The sequence below is a fragment of the Equus przewalskii genome, chromosome 7 (assembly GCF_037783145.1).
Source record: "Equus przewalskii isolate Varuska chromosome 7, EquPr2, whole genome shotgun sequence".
Taxonomy (NCBI): Eukaryota; Metazoa; Chordata; class Mammalia; order Perissodactyla; family Equidae; genus Equus; species Equus przewalskii.
The window spans coordinates 77481570-77502410 of NC_091837.1; the positions used below are offsets into that span (position 1 = coordinate 77481570).

A 20841-nucleotide genomic window follows, 5' to 3' on the forward strand; every position below is an offset into this window, starting at 1 on the left:
CTATTTATTTTGTTGGCTGATGTAAAATCAGAGATTCACAAGACTTTAGTGCCTTGTAAGCAGAACTTCGTGTTTAACCCTTCAGTTCCCACTGAGGAGAGAGCCCCAAAGAGGAGGAGAAACGACTCCAGGCCATATGGCTCGTCGATGACAGAACCAGGACTAAAATCAAGGATTCCTAGTCTCCAGTTTGTTTTCCTTTTTAAAAAAATTAGTTTTCAATAATACATATAATAAATGAATACAGTTTCCTTTAAGAATATTATGTTATTAATCATCCCTCCGAATGCAAGATTCCTATTTCCCTCCACAGAGTTAGTCACCATTATCATTTTGGTGTGAATCCTTCCAGACTTAAAAAAAATAATTTCATTTACTTATATATGTATGTAAAAATAACATATACTATTATGGGTTGGTTTTGGAGGGCATAAAGATATCATGTCATATGTGTCATTGTCCAATATACCTTTCTCACTCTACTTTATGTTTTGAGATGTCCATCATTTGAACAAGCCACACTTTATTTAGCCATTTTGCATAAAAGTTTCCTTAGACAAACAATTCTGCAATGCACATTATGGTACATATCTCCTTGGGCCCATGTGCAAGCTTTTCTCAAGAGCAGATACTGACAAGTGACATTACTACCTAATGGGTAATACCCTTTTTAATTTTAAAAGATATCACCAAATGACACTCTTGCTGGCAATGTACCCATTTCTCCACAATCTCAACAATTTGATATTATCATCCTTTAAATTTTTTGTCTATCTATGGATGAAAGATGTTATATTTTTAAAATTTATATTTTCCTAATTATTCATAAGGTTTTACTTCTCATATGTTTATTAAACATTCGTATTGCCTCTTTATGAACCTCATATTTATTTATTTTTACTTTTTAAAAATTCAGTTAGGAATATTTTTCTTATCTGTTTTTCATATACTTTGGAAATTAATCTTGGTCTATTACATATGTTCTATATATTTCTCCTGGTGTGTCACTTTCATTTAATTTTGCTTATGGTTGATGTAGTCAAAATTATCAATTTCTTTTTTGGTGGTGTTCTTTGTATCCCAAGATCTTATGGTTTTCAAAGTCATAAAAATAGTTTCCAATATTTTTTCTGGTAGTTTACAGTTTTATTTTCTTATATTTAACTCAGAGAACCACCTGGAGTTTATTTGGGGTCCATTTTAAGGTACTGGCCTTATTTTTTTTCCCATATGGATGGCCAATTTTGTCAGCGGTGAAGATTTTGTTTCTTCCCTACAACTCGAGAGGCTATTTCTATCATAAACCGAATTCTAGTATATTCTTGGGTCTGATTCTGTGCTCTGTTTGGTTTATCTATTGATCTATTTGGGGTACTCCCACACTGTGTTGATGACCATAGCTTTATCATTTACATTGATAGATGATTGGTTAGTCCAATATTATTTCTATCTCATTTCAGCGAAGCAAGTTCATTTTTAGTCACAGCAAAAAAAAGACGACTAAGGCACGTCTCCAGCATTAGCTCCCGCCCGGGGCAGTGATGAGAGATCTGCTACAGCGACTAAAACCCACCCTCGCAGCCAGATGACCCTCCTCTCACCAGCTTCCACTGCTGCCACCCAAATTCCTGTCACTGAACTACTCCTCAAAATAAAGTTCAGCTGTAGATGGCACACCTGTTCCGGATTAGTTACAATAAATCAGGCTCTGTATTTATTTCAGTGGCCGGACAGGTGAAGAACAAGCCGCATTTATAGCAAGCCAACTAGAAAGCAGAGAAAAATTCAAATCATGAGGTTTTTTTCCTCTTAGGGTGAAGAGGTTAAACTTGACAAGCCCGAAACTTCCTGTTGTTTCCAGAATCCTCTGATTCTTTATGGGAACGCCTCACATTGTAGGATTCGCTCCAGGTCTCAGTCTAATTAAGCCCATGGTTTAAATTTTACTGTCCCCTAGAGAGCTTATTAAAAGCGCAGATTCAAGAAGTCTTGGGGCCAACCCGATGGCACAGGGGTTAAGTTAGCACGTTCCGTTTCGGCAGCCGGGGGTTCGCTGGTTCGGATCCCGGATGCGGACATGGCACTGCTTGTCAAGCCCTGCTGTGGTAGGCGTCCCACATAGAAAGTGGAGGAAGATGGGCACGGATGTTAGCTCAGGGCCAGTCTTCCTCAGCAAAAAGAGGAGGATTGGCAGCAGATGTTAGTTGAGGGATAATCTTCCTCAAAAAAAAAAGTCTGGGGTAAAATTTAGAGATCTCTATTTTTAAACATGCACCTTTGCAGGTGATTCCAACACAAATAATCCAGGCCCTCACTTTGATGCTCTGCCCGAGGACTCAGAGCACCTGAGCAGAAGGACACCTAGGGGCCCTCACGGAGGCGGGGTGATGCTGTCTCTGCACTATAACACGTGTTCTGTAATGAGTTAGCCCTAGCAGATGGGTTAACTGGGGAATGACGTCATTATGACCCAGACGCTGCGTTGGTTTATACGCAGTTTTTCCTAAGCAACTGGGCCCTAAATAGCTGGAGTAAATTACAGAATCTTAAGCAGGAAAGGAATAGTCTTTAATTCAGCTTTTGCATTGGCAACAGGGACCCTTTCAAGTCGCATTTTAATAAAATAACAAATGAAGCCTGCCCCAGGCCTCCTCTCTCCTGAGAAGCACGCTCCAGCCCTGAGTGCCTGAGGCAGGTTGACCTCACAGGCCCACGTTCCCAGAGACCCTCTCTGTCTTCCTGGCCTCAGCACCCTCCAGCTTGCTCTAATTACAGGGCTGCCAGCATTTCCACTCAATTATCTTGTGTATTTTTAGCATCTGCCATGACAGCTGTTGGCCAACCTGCGCCACCTCAGGGTGGTCCCTGGGTGGTCCAAGTGAGCTTCCTGGAGACATTTTCTGCTTTTGTCTCTGGTTGTAAAAAGGCCTGTTTATGAAGTGACCTGTGAAGAATGCTATCTTCCCCAGAAGCCCTTATTTTTCAGGTGTTTGATTTTGCAGAATGTGAGGTGTTTTAGGAATGCGTACAATGTACTAGCGCAGAAACGTCTGATGCGTAGAGAATACCCATTGCCTCTGCGGGCCTGCTCTGTGGGTCTGGAACCTGGAGACCCCCAGGCCACCCTTGCATTCTACTTGCTGCGGGCTCTAGTTCGCAGGAGCCTGAGCCCTGCCCTAGAACTTCTGAAATCAGGACCTCTGGGGGTGGGGCTTGGGCAACTGTATACTTAGAAAATACCAGGAATGGTTCTAAAGCACAGCTAAGATTCTCAGCCTTGGAGGGTCAGAGAATCACGTGGGAGCTTTAAAACCCCCAACGCCCAGGCTACCCCACAGACCAAATTACATCAGAATCTTTGGGGGCAGAACTCAGGCATCAGAATGTATCAAGGTTCCAGGTGTTCCCAGATGTAGCCAGGGTTGAGACCATTGCTTTAGCCTCTTTTCTAATCTAAGAAAGATCTCCTCCTTGTAGACAAGGGCGTCCAGAACTTCAGCGGGCATATGAATCCCCTAAGAAGGGGATTAAAATGCAGATTCTGATTCAGCAAGACTGGGGGGGGGGGGGGGGCGCTGCGATCCTGCATTTTGACCAGCTGGTCTGTGGAGCGCACTGTGAACAGCAAGGCTGTAGGTACTAATGACTTCCCATTGATTACTTAACCCTGGCTGAGTCCAATTAGTGTAGTGAGCCAGCGTATTAAATCATCTTGCACCTCTACAGTACTGGCATTCGGCAGAAGTGGCACAGTGGGCTTTCTGATTAAAAACAAAACAAATGTTTGTGTCACTCCCTGGGTCAGCCATGGAGTGGTGCTGACAAGAGGCGTGACGGCCACGTGCTGAGAGATGAGCGATTATAAACTTCTGCCCTTCCGGTCATCAGCAGAGAGCTGGCTTATCAGGCTTCTGGAGTCAGTTTTAACAGTTGTTATTTGGGGAGGATGCAGTTTATTATGCAAGTGAATTCAAATCTCAGGTTGTTCTGTCCCAGATATGAAACTATATTGCAAGAAGGTTTAGATTATCTGCTTATATTTTCCTACGCTTAAAAATAATATTTACTTGAGACCTACTGTGTGCCCTGTCTGTCACTGAATGGCCATGCATATTTCAAGCTGCCATATACTCTAGTGTGTTACTGTACCACCTGCCTAGTTACTAGGCTGAACTTAGATTAACATGAAGTTTCATACTACGTTTATCACATGAACCTACTCAGGTGATAAATTTCTATAGATATTAATGTGCACACACACACACACACATATACACATACACAAGTATAAGTAAAATTAGAAAATCTGAATAAGATCAGTAGATGGGATCAATGTCAGTATCTTGGTTGTGATATTATACTGTTGTTTTACAAAATGGTACCATTGGGGGAACCTGGGCAAAGTGTACCGCGATCTCTCTGAATTACTTCCTACAGCTGCACGTGCATGTACAATTATCTCAATAAAAATTTCAATTAAAAAAAGATACAAAACCACTTGTAGCCAGCCCTCAGTATGTCTTTAATATGGGGAGAAAGGACAAATGTATTAAGGTAAATAAACAAACTACAAATGATAATTCTCATTAAATGTTAACTGCATAATAGGTTCTGTGTTGAGCATTTTACATGCAAGATTTTAATCCTCACAAGACTCTATGAGGTAAGCATTATTATTATTACTATTATTTCTGTTTTAGATGAGGAAACTGGGGCTGGGAGAACTCAAGTAGTTTTTCCCAGAGTCCCAGAGACAGAAAGCCACAGGACAGGAACCAAACTCAGGCCTGGAGCCCACGACAATGTACAAAGAATGCTGTGTCGCTCTGGAAGGAGAAATCATAGTTAGGGATGAGGAAAGTGCTTTGGGGGAGGTGCAACTTCAAGGACCCCGCAGGATCTTGGCCTTGAAGGACTAGATGAGTTGAGCTGGCAACAAGCTGAGCAATCGAGGGCATTCCAGACAAGATGGAAAAAACCCCACGTCTGAGAAAATGCTTCATTTTCCAGATGAGGAAATCCACGTGTCCGCCTGCTTTGCCTCTCAGAGGTAGATGGAAGCAATATCGTGGAAGGTCTTGAATGCTAGGGAGATGTAGTCAGATCTTCCTGGGTCTAGTTAGCAATTTGTGAGAGCTAATAAGGCACTGAGAAGGCCAAGGTTGTGTGTGAATCACCAGCATTCACAAGGGAACCCAAGAGCAAGGAGCGGAGAGTTTAGCACAAACCAACCCATTCTCAGGGCCACAAGAGCAATGGGAAGCAGTTTCCTAGTGGAAAATTGGTTATATGAAGGGAACCAAAGAATGTACTTATGACAATGAAGGCCATAAAGTGGTTGAGACCAATGATCATTAGAATCATTCCTGACTATACCTGGAATTTAATCTAGTACTGTATGGCTACTTATTCATTCAATTATTGAGTGTCTTTATATGGCAAGCACTTTCCAAGGACTTGGGATATATCAGTGGACAGAATACAGTGACCAGACTCACAGCCATCATGGAGCTCACCATCTATGCTTAATGCTGACTCCTGATCAGGAAGATTCTTAACTATGGGAACCTAAGAATACATTTCCATACTGTCCACTTGAGACCCCATGACCCCAAAGAGGAATGCAAATCGCTCTGGGGTGAAGCTGGGCAGCTATGCAGAAGGACAGACACAGCACTTTTGATTTAAGAGTGAGGATGATCTTACCCCAGTGTGGCTACGGAGAAACTTAAGATGGGTGGATTGTCAGGTCTTGCCTCTGAGTTGGATCAGGAAAGTGAGATCAAAACCAAGGTGAAGGATTGGTGTTGTGACCCTTGAAGAAGATTCAAGTTAGCCTGGGGTACCCTCTTGGTTTTCCACTCCCAAACTGGGATTAACTTTATAATCTTCCATAAATGTAGAGAAGTTGGGGGCTTTCCAGTGCTAGCCTGAGTAAGTACTATTTGAAGACAAATCAGAACAAGATGGCTTTGCATTGTAAAAGAAGGAAAAGAATACAGGAAGTAAATACATCTGGAGACATATGTTTGGGCAAGAGGTATTCTACAATATAGCCTTGTTCTTATAATGCAGAATTAGAGACACGGAATTTTTCTCAGAATGCTGAAAGTAATATACAGATGAAGACAACATACTAAAGATAAGCTGCTGGTCACTGTTTCTACAACAAGACACCTGAAGGTAAGTGAATCAGGCAAGAGTCAAGAGCGGGCAAATTTGCTAATATTACCCCCAACCAAAGATTTTTAACCATTTCAAATTTTTAAGCTCCCACAAGCCTCAGATGTCTGAGAATAAATATTTAAAATGTCTTTTAAATTGGTTATGAAAAGACTCACCAATCTTTCTTTTGAACAGTATTATAAAAAGTTTGATTTAGTTCTCGATGGCCCAATGCTTTTTGTCACATTTACAATGATGTTTAGCCATTTGCTGTAAATTTGGCCATACTGTGTATGTGTGTGAGAAATACAGACCTCTCCTACAGTTAGTAACTTTTTGCATGAGTTAAAGAATTTGCACTCACTATGCTGCTTATCCCTGTGGCAAAATTTCCCTGCTTTAGTCCCGGGAAAATAAACGCCACAGATCCAGAGATCCTATCTCTAACTTCAGGCTGCACAGAAGTGCTCTTGAATAGACAGCTTCCACTCAAGTTTCTGGTTGGCCCTCGAGGGAGAGGTTGGCTCTGCTACTGAGCGCAGCAAAGGGAGACGTGGTCCGACTACCTGCAGAATGCAAATTTGCTAAGAAGTCTTGTTCATAGCTCTGAGATAATTGCCTTAGGCGTGCCACACAATGCAGGTCGGACCTTGAACTGATATCTGGTGAGGTGAGTGTGCATTCATGAAGGTGTGAGTGTATAAGCAAGAGTCCCATAAGAATTTGATAGAGACAAGAATGTGCACAAGACACACGACTTTGGTCTCAGAGATGGCCCATTTTACGTAGCTGCATTGCCAGTACACAAGGGAGCTTGCTGGTCACCAGGACTCTCAATCTCAGAACTCAGGTTAGGGCACAAGCGGAGGGTGACAAAGGGGGCTTCTTCCTTTAGGCAGTTGAGGGAGCTGGAAATTGCCTCCCACAGTGGTGGGACATTGTCAATAGTCCCCTCCCCTCCATACTCCTTTCTGGCCACTTTAACTCCCCCCACCCCCGCAACTTTTAATAAAGTAATTTGCCCAGTGAAACTCTCAACATGGATGAACAACTGTAAAAAGGCACTTAGCTGAGCCAAAAAGATCATTTTATGAATAGAAAAAGAAATGCTATAGTCATTGACATGAAAAAATTAACATTGTAACTTAGTTTTGTAGTAATATTTGGCCAAACCACCTCCATAAACTTATCTTGGGCATGAATCTGTGGCCACTGGTGTGTGATCAGCAAACTGGCATGTGTTAACCAACTAGGATAAAGCTGGCTCTCTGCAAAAAGTAAAGGATAAATGTAGCTATATTTATATAGCTAATTTGGCCAGTGGAACAGGATAATCTACTCAGAAAGAAGCTACCTCAGAGTTGGAGATTTTTAGATTGGCTATTTTATTACTGGGTCTTTGGAAATCAATGTATTAAATTTTTACTTTTTCACAGAGAGAGTTCAATAACTTTGAGTGCATTTTGCAATATTTTATTTTCTTTGGAGTATATCTAGTCTTCTATAAAAACAATACTAGGTTCACACTAGAAAGTTGGGGGAAGGGAGAACACAAGTATAGTAAAAATAATTAACAAATAACTTTCCTTATGTATTACAAAAATCAAATCTTGACCACAGTAGAGCATCATTTCAAAGCCCATTTGGAACCTTTTAAAATTAAGATTATAATAAATTCATATATCAAGCACAACATCCTCTGTGCATTAATTATTCCCATTAATTCAATTCCATCTCTTTCAAATACACCCCCAAGTCAGTAATAGGGTAAAATAAATTTACTTCCTGGCAGTATTTTCTTGGTCTCTTTTATACTGTGTGGTCTACACAAAACAAAATAAAATACACATACAATCAAAAATGCCCCACCAGCACAGCAAAATCTACTTCTACTTTCTCCAGCATCACTAAGTAAATCCTACAAGTCTTTTCGTATGAACTATGAATTCTGATTAAAGACAGCACTTACTATTTTCAAAGTGCCCCCGAAAAATGACTGAAAAGAATGTTTTTTTTTTCTTTTAGAGGCTACACCCAAAACATTTGCTTGAAAAACTTCCTGAATAGTGACATGCCCTGGTAAAACCCAGGCAGTAGACAAAATATCAGATTTCTTTTTCCAGCTGTCCAGAATCCCATTAGTGCCTCTTACTTCTATCTGTCTTGGGCTATAATTAGGATGGCTTAGGGTTTATCTGGGCCTTTTTTCAAAACCAGATTTCCTTCCCAGCAGTAGCAGCAGCAGCAGCAGCTGTTCTCCACAAGTATCCTGACGGTATTGGGGGACTTACTTTGATTTACATGGTGGCACAGCGATCGTGAATGTGAAGTGAAGGAAGACACACACACACACACATACACAAATACTTGTATCTTGTAATTTTCAAAAAGAGGAGTCTTACCTGAGGATGGTCACTCCAGTCTGGAACCCGGCTCAGTTCAAACGGCCTATTAACCCGCACCCCTCCTCCCCTGAAGGGTGAGTTCCCTTCTTTGGGGAGTGAGCCTGGCGTAGTTTGTGGGGTTTTTGCTTCTTGCTCTGCTTCGGCTGAAACAGCACATTCTCCTGCACGGAACTGGGAATTCAGACCAGTCGCTTCTGCTTTGGCATAAGAACTTGCTCTTTTATCACCCTGGGTTAGTGGGTGCTTAACAGGTTCTTTGGGATAGAGGAGATTAAGGGTGTCTTCTGTTGCACTTTCTTTCACGTTGGGGTTCAGCTTCTTGGGTTTTCCCTTAATTCCTGGTCGCCTCACCCTGGCAGGTTTCTCTGAACCTCTCTTGCTCAATAAATCCTCTTCCCCTACTCGTTTCTCCACTACGGTCTTCAAACACTGCTTCATCCCTGACTTTTCTAATTCACCAGATAAGTGCTTCATCTCTGTCTCTGTCACCGCTTTATCCGTGTTTAGCAGATTGTCACTGGCAAATTCCTCTCCTTGGTTGCTGTCTCTGGTTTCTCCTTGAACTCCTTGATAATCATTTTCAGCAGCCTCAGAAGCAATGGGTAGTTTGTATCTCCCCCGGTCCATCACCGTAGACGTTCCATCCTGGTGAGGTCCCAAAGTCAGAGTCATCCCTGTTTGCAGGGATGAGGGACTGTGGGTGGAGGCTCCGCTTCTCCTTATCCCCACTTCTTGGGGTTGTGAGTGATAACCACAGAAGCCAGTGGTGGCATCCATAGGCCCAGTGTCATCTGACACCCGAGGCCCACAACCCATTTCACTGAGGAGGTGCTCACACCCACCCAGGCAACACTCACTGAATTCCATCTCTTCGTCATCGCTTTCTAATAAAAAAACATGCTCAGTTCCCTGCAGGTTCCTTTGCCAAACTGCATTAAAGTAATCCGTCATAACATCGGAACATTCCAGATACTCCAGGTCATCATCTGAAAACTCCTCGGTGCAGGTTAGGGTTATCTCTGGGCAAAGTTCATAGTCACTGTCAGAGTCTTTGCTGGAAACCTGTGGGCTGAGTTGCTTGTTGATCGTGGCTCTCTCACCTGGGTAAACGGATGCGACTGCCTCTGACAGCGGTAGGCTGAAGCTAATGCATTTCTGTACTTCAGGATTTTGAAGACTGGAGATCAAGACATCATCATTTAAGGCACCATCCATTGACCTTGACACTTTGGAATGCACTGTGTTCTGGCAAGGTATATCTTGTTTATCGGGAATATTACTCGAATTAGGAAAAAGTAATCCATCTGCAATGTCCTCTGTGTTATTTGGATCATAAGCCGCTTCAGTTTGCCTGGTTCCTTTAACATCCAAGGGATTTTCAGAACTGGATGCACTAACATCATTACTGGCCAATAACTGGCGTGACCATAAACAGTTGAATTTGGAGGAAGGGGAATCAGCTGACATGGGAGCACCCGAGGAGGGGCTGTCTTCTTCCTTATAAGGATGATCCTTCCCACCAAGTTGATTTGTGCTTTCCTGCTCAGATGTCTCTGTTTCATGTTTCCAACCTGTGTCCCCGTCATCTTCTGGGTGAGGAGAGACTTGTAGGTTCTCTAACGAGCACTCAACTTCAATGGAAGCAGAACAGCAGATCATTCCAAAACAGTTTTTAGCAGAGACTTGATAAACAGCAGTGTCATTTTTGGTACAGCTAGGATGAAGAGAAGATACAGGTAAGCTTGCCATGTCTGGACGTGCATGCCAACATTTCTCACACCATGGCACGCACGGAAAATGGCCGTGGTTTGCATTGCACACTCAAGCAGACCTGTGGTGTCTCTGGCAAAGGGGTTGTGGTCAGAGGCAACCAGTTTCCAGGAATCAGCATTTTCCCTTAAGACTTTGCACAATCTTACCCCACACTGAAAATGCTGAGAATTACTTAGATGAAGGGGGAAATGTTTTATATGCTAGTTTCTTCTTCTCTCCTTTTAAGTTATTTTTATGTTACAGGAATTTGAAAATCTCACTCTATATTCTGGAGTGAGATATTGTACACAAATAACCAAAGCATTCTACTTCACGTAGTGGAACAGCGTAAGCAACCACTCTTTCTAAGACCATGCTAAGAAGGCACGGTTCTTGCCAGGAGGCTGTAAAGATAATTAATTGGATCATGTGTTTGAAGAATAGTGCCATTTCCTCTGTAATTTAACATGACTATTAGATCTAAACCTCAGTCTGTGAGCCCCTCTGGCTGGAAACCTGTGTCCACATGCCATCCTGACTTACATAGTCCAAGCCTGGTGTTTGCTTTGGCCCAGCAGGGAAGAAACTGAATCCTGGATCACACCAAGCCTGCCCTCCCTGCTCCAGGAGGGATGGTGCTCTTTGGACCCTCCCTTTATTGACTGGAGCCACACTGAGCCTGGAGCCTGACCTGCTTTGCTGACTTTTCCCACTAGGACCCTGCTCCAGGCTCTGCGGTCCCAATAAAAATTTGTTACACTTGCTTTATAATTTGTACTCTTATTGATCTCATTCGACCTCATTGTAATTGCAACATTGCTGATCTCACTCTATGTATTATCCAGCTCAGAAGTCGACAACCATTTTCAGAAGGCAGGAGCTGTGGGTCTGACTTGGACTTAATGGCGATGCTTAGATGTTTATTGACTGATCTGTGTAAAATGTGAACAAATATGTAACTGAGGAGGGTCAGTGTTAGATGCTCACAGCTACGACACACAGTCTTCCTTATCCTCGCTCTTTCTCACTGGAGGGACCCGTTTGTCTCCTCGAGATCATATGTGCTCAGAAGCCCTCATCGTTGGGTGCCCATTCACATAGACTTCATTTTTGGAAATCATAGACTAATTCCAATTTCATTAATATCTTGTTTTGTTAGTAACCTCGATCCCAAGTAGAAGCCACTCAGGGGTGGCTGAGGTTCATCAAGCCCGACCCATAGCTAATATCCAGCTTTGTCTTGGCCAACAGCATGGGGAGACTGAAATTTAGGGTAACGTTTTGGGGGAAACAGTACCGACTCCTGTCTACTTCACAAGGTTATTCTGAGGATCAAATGAGAAAATCAATGTGAAGGGGCTTTGCAAAGCAGAAACTTTATGCACATGTATGCTACAAGAATGTGGAAGTGCTAAAATGATAATGATATGATATGATAGAGGTGTTAGCTAACTCTACTATCGCAATCATATTGCAGTATAAATGTATCAAATCTATATGTTGTACACCTTAAACTTACACAACGTGGTATGTCAAATATAACTCAATAATTAAAAGGAAAAGATGAGGAAGTGCTAAGGCCAGGTCACCTCTGGTTCCCAAGAAGTGTGCAGAAGAATCAGCAGGGAGCTCTATTTAAAATTCTTGAACCAGAATCTGTGGGTCAGAGGCCTGAGAATCTGCTTTTAAAGATCCCAAACACATTCTGTTACAAACTGTCTTTGGCCCACCCTTGGAGACATCCTCATCCTCCTCATCATTAATTAGGCTTAGGTCTTCTCAATTAAAACTGAGGAAGGATGGAAAAAGGTGATTTTTGCCTGAGTTTCACCTTGATTGTGCATGTCTTTCCCTTCATGCCTTTTCCCATTAGTTCTCGGAGATTTGGCGTCAGTTAAGAGCTTACAAGGAGCATAAAACAGCACCAGGGGCTACTGGAAAATCCCTGATGTATCCAGGCCATGATCCCTCTGCCAGAGAAACCACTTACCCTGAAGGTACCACGACTGTGTGGAAAGATGAGAAAGGAAGAGAAGAAGATAAGGCCAAAAGGCACAAAGAACGAGGTAAGAAATCAGCAAAGGAGGGGAACAGAGATGGTTCTCAAGAATCAAGGAGGGAAAACAAAATGAATTTTAGAAAAGTATGGAGAAAATAACTGGGCTAAACACATTTAACTTCTGAATGACTAAGTAAACAGATGGGAAAATGTTATGATTTAGTAATGTATGATTTTATAGAACATGTGTTTTAGCTGATATACGATTTGACAAGTCATCCTAAGTACACTACAGAGGAAAAGAAACTGGATTAAGTATAATTAACTTCTCACTGGCTAATGAACACCTTGAGAGAGTTATGGTTTGTGGTTGACATGTCTTGGATAATTATCTCTAAGCATCCTAAAGAGGAAGTGCAGAAAAATAGGGCAAAGGACCCAGTAGTTGTTGAATGCTTCCGCTGTTAAACAATGTGCTAGCCGATCCCTGTGTGCAGAACTGAGGCTGAGAAAAGTTGAAGAGTTTCCCCAAAGTGACCAAGCTGGTAAGTGGTGGAGCTAGGACAGGAAACGAGAGCCTTCTGACTCTGAAGCCTAGCTCTGTTTATCCTGTTAGGAAACTAACATTCAGAGAAGGGAAAAGGCAGAGTGTAGATAGATCATTTTTGCAAATAAGTGTTTCTGTCCTATGTTTTCACCTTGATGGGTCAAGTGACAACTTGTGTAGAATATATACCAATATTATGTTAAGAGCTGAGGAAGAGTCAAGGAGATGTGAGGGACATCATGTTCAGCCCTAAAACAACTAAAAATCTATTGTTTTTCTAATATTATATTAGATATCATAATATGAATTTCTCAGAGAACCTTGTAGGTCACTTCTGTGCTGAGTTGCATGGTACAAAGTTCAAAGAGTCTTCAGTGGTAGCAGTTGAAATGGCGAGAGTAGGGTCTGGGTTTAGAATCTCTGCAAGATGCTAGCAGAGTAAGCTGTGTGCCCCACAGTGATCTGACAGGAATGCAAACCATCCTGGAAGAAATTCCCTGAACAATTAATTGTGTTCCCTCCTTGCATACCTTTCCTGTTGGCTGAAGGAAGCAGCCACATTCCTTCACCTTGTTGTGAAAGTCTTGCTTGAATACTCCAGGTTCTTTCTAAATTAATCATTTCCATGTTAAAGGAAAAGAGGGACATGTGACCTTAAGAGGTTGGGGTTTCTTCTGAGTTCGAACCCCCTGGATTGGTCCAAACCAGAGGTTCTGAAACATTTTGGAAAAAGGACCCCTTTACACTTTCAAAAATAATTGAGGACTCCAAAGAGCGTTTGTTCATAGGAATTATATCTATCAATACTTATATTAAAATGAAAACTAAGAAAAATTTAAAACTATCTATTCATTTTAAAACAACAAAAATAAACTTATTACATGTTAGCATAAACAACATATTTTTATGAAAAATACCTCTACTTTTCCAAAACAAAGTAAAATTTCATAAGTAGTGCTTTACATTTTTTCATGTATCTTTAGGCTTAATGGAAGACAGCTGGATTTTTGTATCTGCTTTTGCATTCAATACGACGCAATACTTTGTTTGGGTTGAAGTATATGAAAAAAATCTGGCCTCACACAGATATGTAGCTGGAAAAGGAAGGAGTATTTTTATAGTCTTTTCATATGATTTCAGATAATCTCTTTTGACACTACACAAAGATTAGTCGCAGTGTGGAATCTGAAACCTTATTGATGAACTTTCCCTACTAGTTACATAAAATCTATTAGTCCATGTTGCACTTTACATGCATCTTTTATGCATGCATGATTTTGTAACATCATGTATTGGTCATTTTGGAAAAACTTAGTTCATGAGATCTTCTAAATATTAATATATTTCATCATACAATATTTTTAAAAATCACATTCATTAATACAATTTTGAAGCATTGGGAAACTGCCAAGTTTATGATGAAGAATACAAGTTTTCCAAATTTCTAGTAAGGGAAATAATATGAATACTAATTTATCATAATGATATAAGTCAATTCTGTGCTAAGTTCCATGGGAGAAATAGAAGGCAAAGGGTATCAGTAAAACTGGTGAAATAAGGACCTCTGGAAATTTTCTCCTCCTTAAAAGCAGTAGAAACACCAGGAAGATTTGTCTGAATCAACTTCTTCAGAACTCTGAAAACTAAACAAAAGCAATGGGGAGCATTTATTCATGGAAAATCACTGAATCTCAGTAAGAATAACAAATTCTCTGGCATTTTAACTTGCCCTCATCCTATCCCCACCCTCAGCTCCATGATAGTGTTGTAAACCAAGAGACCACAATCACGGTGAAAACCAGGGGCCTGGCAGCCACTGGAGGGGACAGAACAGGGGTGAGAGCAACTCCACAGCCCCATTCCCAGGGAACTGTAACTGTTCGAGCTGTCTGGTGGTTCTCTGGAAGGTCCCACTCACAAGACTGTCTTTACGTGATCTGACTCAGAGCTCACTTAGCGTGAACATTTTACCTGGGGGTCTTTATCAGAAAAAAATTCAGAGGCAATAGTTTAACATCATGGCTGCCTGAGGCAGTGGGTGACAACTGAGGCACACAATAGGCTAACCAGAAAGATCAAAAGGGAAAGGTGAAGAATGAGGTGTCTATGGTAGGCACTGAAAAGTTGCGACATATTCCTGGGCATCTAGAAGGCCATGCACATTGTGAGGCTGTGAGCATGTCCTGGGATGTGCATATGCTCAGGAAAGACCTGAGAAGACACTAAGCTCTCACCTCTAACTGACCTTAAGGCTCTGCGCTAGCAGGAAGTAAAGGCTAAGGCAGAGTTGTCAACTGCCTGGCTGAGCACTAAAGGCATGCCCCAACCTGCACACATCGCCCCCCAACAAAAACTGGGAGACTTACTGGTTCTAGGCATCTGAGGAAATCTCTGTCCAATCATTAGTTGACCACTAAGCTAACTGAGCAGAGACTTCAGTGCCCACAAACAACAAAGAATACAGATTTTAAAGAATTAGTTCACAAAAATCACTAAACAAACAAATAACAAGCCCTGAGAAGGTGTTTGATTTCCAGTGTTGCCATATCATATTGATTTCCACTGAAATCATTGCTTCCATTGAAATCCAACACTGATTTCCAGTGTTGCCATATTGTATTGTTTGTAACGTCCAGTTTTCACTACAGAACATGCAAAGAAAGAATACAGTTTGGTCCACATACAGGAAAAAAAGCAGTCAACTGAAACTGTCCATAGACTTGCTAGACAAAGACTTTAAATTAGCTATCTTAAGTATGTTCAAAGAACTAGAGGAAACCATGTCTGAAGAGCTAAAGCATGAGAACAATGTCTCAATAAAGACAAAGAAATTATAAATAAGAACCATATAGAAATTCTAAAGTTGAAAAGTCAATAACCAAAATAGAGAATTCAGAGGGCTCAACAGCAGGTTTGAGCAGGCAGAATAAAGAATCGAAGAACTTGAAGACGATAATTGAGATTATCCAGTCTTAGGAACAGAAAGAAAAAAGAACGTAGAAAAATGAACAGAGACTCAGAGACCTCTGGGACACCATCAAGCTTATAATATTGGCATAATGAGAGTCCCAGAAGGGGAAGAGAGAAAGAGAGAGGCAAAAAGAATATTCAAAGAAACTGGAAGTCCCTAGTTCAGAGGAGGGACAGCAATGATAGCTTGAAAGCTTGGATTTTTTATACTGGCAACAGATACTTTTAGTTTTTCCTTAAGTGGCAGGCCTGCTTTCTTCGTCTTTGACACAATGTCTGCCAAACATCCAAGGCTGAATAACCATCATTTGTTCTTTCAACTAAAAATTGTACTCCATGAAAAAAGTGGTTAGTTCAGCTTGCAACTTAAACAATCCTACAGGCACTTTTCCTCAAGATGACCACCATTTCAAGGAAATCCAGCCAAGGCACTCTGCACATATTTCCCATTTCATTACACAGGGCATTAAAATGGCTTTTACATGAGTTGACAAGATTTAACAAAATTAACAATTTTTACTGATGCATCACAGGCATTATTAAGTAAAACTTTTTGTTTATTGGTTTGTTTTTAACCGTGACTATACATCAGTGAAGAATTCTATGACAACTAATATAGTTCGGGACCACTGCCTTAATTCATGCTAAGACACCAACAGTTTTACCATCCATTGCTTTGTACCATCAGTCACATGTCAACACAGTGAAAGAGGCAAATAAGGTTGGAGTATTTTTGTGATAATAGTTTTGATCTTGTGGACCCTCTGGAAGAGTTTTAGGGACCCCCCCAAGGATCCATGGACCACACTTTGAGAACCACTGATGAAAGCTATTCACCAAGAGAAGCTTTAAAATGCTCTCAGCATTCTCTTGCAGCATAACACGTGGTAGAGAAGTGCCGTTGGACGCTGGAAGGTGGCACTAGCATGGAGGGCTGACTGTTTTGCTTGGTACAATTGTTTACGTGCTGTCTTAAGCAGATGACTTGATCTCTTTGGGCCTCAATTTCCTGATTTATAAAGAGAAAGAAGACCTGTATCTGGACTCCACTCTCCAGAGATTCTGATTTGATACTCAACACAAGGGTCCACATGTTGTAATTTTGGGCAGGAGGAGGCTGGTTCCATCAACGCTCGGGGTCTAATCCTGGAAGTTCCTCAGGATCCCTACAACTTAGGATGGTTTTGTGCTTTGGGAACAAGGGTTCTAAATGTGAGTGAGAACTAAGAGCACAGGGCAAGTATCCACAGGACTAGTAACCCTATCAAGAATAGGAAGACAATGGGGCCAGCCTGGTGGTGCAGTGGTTAAGTTTGCATGACCCACTTTGGTAGCCAGGGGTCCACCGATGTGGACCTACGCACCACTTATCAAGCCAGGCTGTGGCAGGTGTCGCACATATAAAATAGAGGAAGATGTGCACAGATGTTCGCTCAGGGCCAATCTTCCTCAGCAAAAAGAAAAAGAAGAGGATTGGTGGCAGATTTAAGCTCAGGGTTAATCTTCCTCAAAAAAAGAAAAAAAAGATTAGGAAGACAAAGGGTCGGGGAAGAGGATATTAGAAACGCAAAAAGAAGATATGGAATCATTTTTTTTTTCTCTAGCTACCTATCAAAACTGACATCGTTTTGGGGCTGGCCTGGTAGTGTAGTGGTTAAGTTTGCACGCTCTGCTTTGCAGGCCAGGGGTTTTTGGGTTCAGATCCTGGGCTTGGACCTACACACCGCTCATCAAGCCATGCTGAGATGGAGTCCCACATACAAAATAGAGGAAGACTGGCACAGAGGTTAGCTCAGTGGCAATCTCCCACATACAAAATAGAGGAAAACTGGTACAGATGTTTGCTCCGTGGCAATCTTCCTCAAGCAAAAAGAGGAAGATTGGCAACAGATGTTAGCTCAGAGCAGGTCTTCCTCACCAAAAATCCCTGACATCATTTTAAACTGTCCTCATCATTATAACACCTTAACAGGTGTTGTGTTCTCATGTGCATTACTTCATACATCTACTTATTCATGATGAAGGTGGGTGATTCTACTGGCACAAATGAAATCAGTTACGCCCGTGTGGACTGAAAAGTAGATTGCCTTGGCCTGTGTTGCTGCTTTTCTCCTTTTTGTCTTGCTGAGGTCACTCCCCTGCTCCCAAAAAACTCTCCCAACAATATTAAAATAACTGAAATTCAAACTATGCAATCTGACCAGGCGCCCAGAAGACAGGGTTCAGAAGGGAGGACGCTGAAACTGTTGGCTACGGGGAGAGTTGGAATCCTCTCCAAGATTCAGATATTATTTCATTTTATTATGTATTCCACCTTCCAGTGGAAGAAAACAAGATCTGGGAAGGAACTGTCAGCATGTCTTCACCCAATCAGCCAGGAATGTGGGGGTGGGGTGGCCTCCCCGCCCCCTCCACCACTGGCTTGGGCTGTGCATTTTCTGAGCCTGCCTGCCTGCCCATGCGGTAGGGAGGGGGAGGGGGCTCGGCTCAATAAATACTTATGTGATGACATCCGTGTCCTTGCCACAGTCATAGCACCAGGTGAAGGTCATCATGTTTTCTTATGCTGTCTGTATTTTATTACTTGCCTAACTGCTGCTGTCAATAATTTCATTATTGAATTATTCAGAGTAACTACAGGAATGAGAAAGGCTCCGGTTTTTTTTCATGCCCCAAAGCTGTGTTTGTTATAGAGAGAGAAGAATTCTAATCCTAGAGACACACAGAATTGCTTGATCATATTTTCTACAGCTAGATGCATTTCAAAACTGACGAGATTCCGCATATATTTACCAATTTGTTCAGTGACTTATCCAAACAGTTACTGAACCATACGTCTGAAGAGGTGACAGGGGCCCTGGAGCTGTGCCGCTCCTGGGCCTGTGTACCTCTTACCCACTCTGCTCTGCACACGGGGCTGACTCCTTGAGGCTGCACCTCCCCAGCTCCCAGGACCGCTGGCTTCCTGCTGCATTTGACCAAGAGAGGCAGAAGACTGGAGGATGGGAATAGGGCAGAAGCCAGCCTCAGGTGGCATTTCTAGTAGGCTACACCTCTCCTGTAGCTCCAGGTCCCACAGGACAGGCCACCAGGGTTCCAGCTCCTGCCCTCTGATGGGAACTAGCAGTCCTCCCCACTCCCTTTGTCTCTGTAGCCGAGGAGATGGCGGCTTCCTGCTGATGCTGATCTCTGGGTGACCTCGCTGCCCCGTTTGGCTCAATCCCCTGTGTAACCCTGCATTTAAGGCTTGAAAATGGTCTTCCTGATTAGACCCTGACTGATACAGAGATGATTCATTTTACAGATGTTGGAACTGAGGCCCAAAGAAGACGCGACTGAATTAAGTTATGCAGCTGAAAAAAGAATTATAAGAAATGTCTACCATATATAAGGCACTGTGGAAGAAATTCAGAAAAGATGTTAAATTCCTAGGCCCTTCCTCAGGAGCTTCCCATGCAATAAAGGAAGTGAGGGGTCCATACAAATAGTTACAGTATAGGACAGTACGTGTGAAGAGCCATTAAAAATCAAACTAATTGCAGAGATTCAGAGGAGAGGGATGCAAGATAATGAGGGAAGTCTTCCTGGGCACATAAAAGCTGTAGCTGGCCTAGGAAACACACAGTAGAATTTGGCAAGAAGGATGGTGTATGCCTGGGGTTGGGGTGGGGGTTCTGATCATTCCAGGCAGAAGGAATAGTCTAAAGGGCTGGAGGAGGTACAACCGCTCCAGGCCCCCCAGGAAACAATAAACTTTCCTTTATTTGGAACCTGGGGGAGTGGCAGGCTGAAAGGTAGCACAATGGCATTATTTACTGTTTAAAGAGGACACTTCAGAGAGTGAAAAGGGATGCTACTAAGACTTACCCCAAACCACAGGCAGAAACTGGGGCCATGCCAGGGAAACTGAGGCTGGCCCGGGCAAATCAGGAGGAACAGTCACCTACCAGGAGGTGGGCAGGGCCCAGATGGTGGGCGATTTCCCATCCCAGACTGAGGGCTTTGGACCTCGGGCTCTAATTCACTGGGAAGCAGGTCAAAGCAGCCACTTAGGGAGGGATGGAAATCATTCTGTAAGATGCCCACCACATTTGCACAGGGTACCGGGGGTGAGGCTGTAGCCCTCCCGCTCACCACAGCTGATACGACCTGTGGCATCTGGTTGAGCAGGAAAACCCCATTCTCTTATAAGTCCTGTTGGACCTACAACTATATATGCCCAGCACTGCATGGGACTCGAGAAGGGAGACAAGCAATTGGTGGCGTAAGACTTGACTCTTTCCCTAGGGGAACTGCCAGTTTTGCCGAGATACGACTTTCAGGTATTAAATACAAAGCAGTACGCAATTTGCAAACTCTAGTGTCACTGAATTCCAAAAGGTACAGTGGAGGCAGTGAGCTCTTGTGGTGGCTAGAAGAGGGAAGTTCACAGTGGCCTGGATCTTCAGGGAACGGAGCCAGGAGCGTGGAACTTGAGCCCAACAGGGAAGGATTAAACTTTGGCTGAGTAGGGAGGGCATTCAGGGCAGATGTCCCAGTGCTGGAACGAGCAGGTCATGTGTAAGGATCGGTAAAGAAACGAAGCTGGGGTGTGGGGAGAGCGCCCTGAAGACCAGGAGCTGTGGGTTGGAAGGTGTAGAATTCTGCTCAGGAATGCGGCATGCATGCGACCTGCAGGGGAATCATACTTTTCTTCTTGGCCCAAGTGCGCTTCTGAGCAGATCGGAGAGGCAGATCGCAAAACCAGGACGGCATAGCGGTTAAGGGACAGACTTAGCAGCAAGTCTGCCTGGGTCACATGCTGCCAACTAGTAGAGGATGGGTCTTCACCTAGGCATGTAGGGGGAACGGTTTCCCAGGTCTTGTTTGGCACAAAAGTGCTGAGCTTTTGACAGTCTTTTGAGCTCTGGGAGCAGTGCAGACCGACCAGACTTTCTTTGAACAAGAAATGAGCAAACTGACTTCAGAAAGGAAAAAATCCTGCAGCCTTATTACCATCAGGC

The 20841-nt window shown here is 42.7% G+C and overlaps 1 protein-coding gene and 1 long non-coding RNA gene across 6 annotated transcripts in view; one reads left to right on the top strand and one right to left on the bottom strand.

Annotated features, from left to right (window-relative positions):
* The window catches only part of ALPK2 (alpha kinase 2), a 117631-nt gene that overhangs the window by 62584 nt on the left and 34206 nt on the right, over nt 1-20841 (bottom strand). For all 3 annotated transcript variants that reach the window (XM_070627773.1, XM_008524631.2, XM_008524634.2), the window contains exon 4: nt 8568-10284. In XM_070627773.1, coding sequence (XP_070483874.1) covers nt 8568-10284 — 1717 coding nt within the window. The remainder of the gene's footprint in view (nt 1-8567; nt 10285-20841) is intronic.
* LOC103553881 (uncharacterized) overlaps nt 5964-20841 on the top strand; it is a 47813-nt gene continuing 32935 nt past the window's right edge. Inside the window, exons 1-3 of one of the 3 annotated variants that reach the window (XR_011542074.1) lie at nt 5964-6183; nt 9737-10306; nt 12196-12388. This is a non-coding gene — a long non-coding RNA (uncharacterized lncRNA). Of the gene's footprint in view, nt 6184-8362; nt 8645-9736; nt 10307-12195; nt 12389-20841 lie in introns of those variants that run through there. The other 2 variants (XR_011542073.1, XR_545574.2) reach the window with 2 other exon arrangements.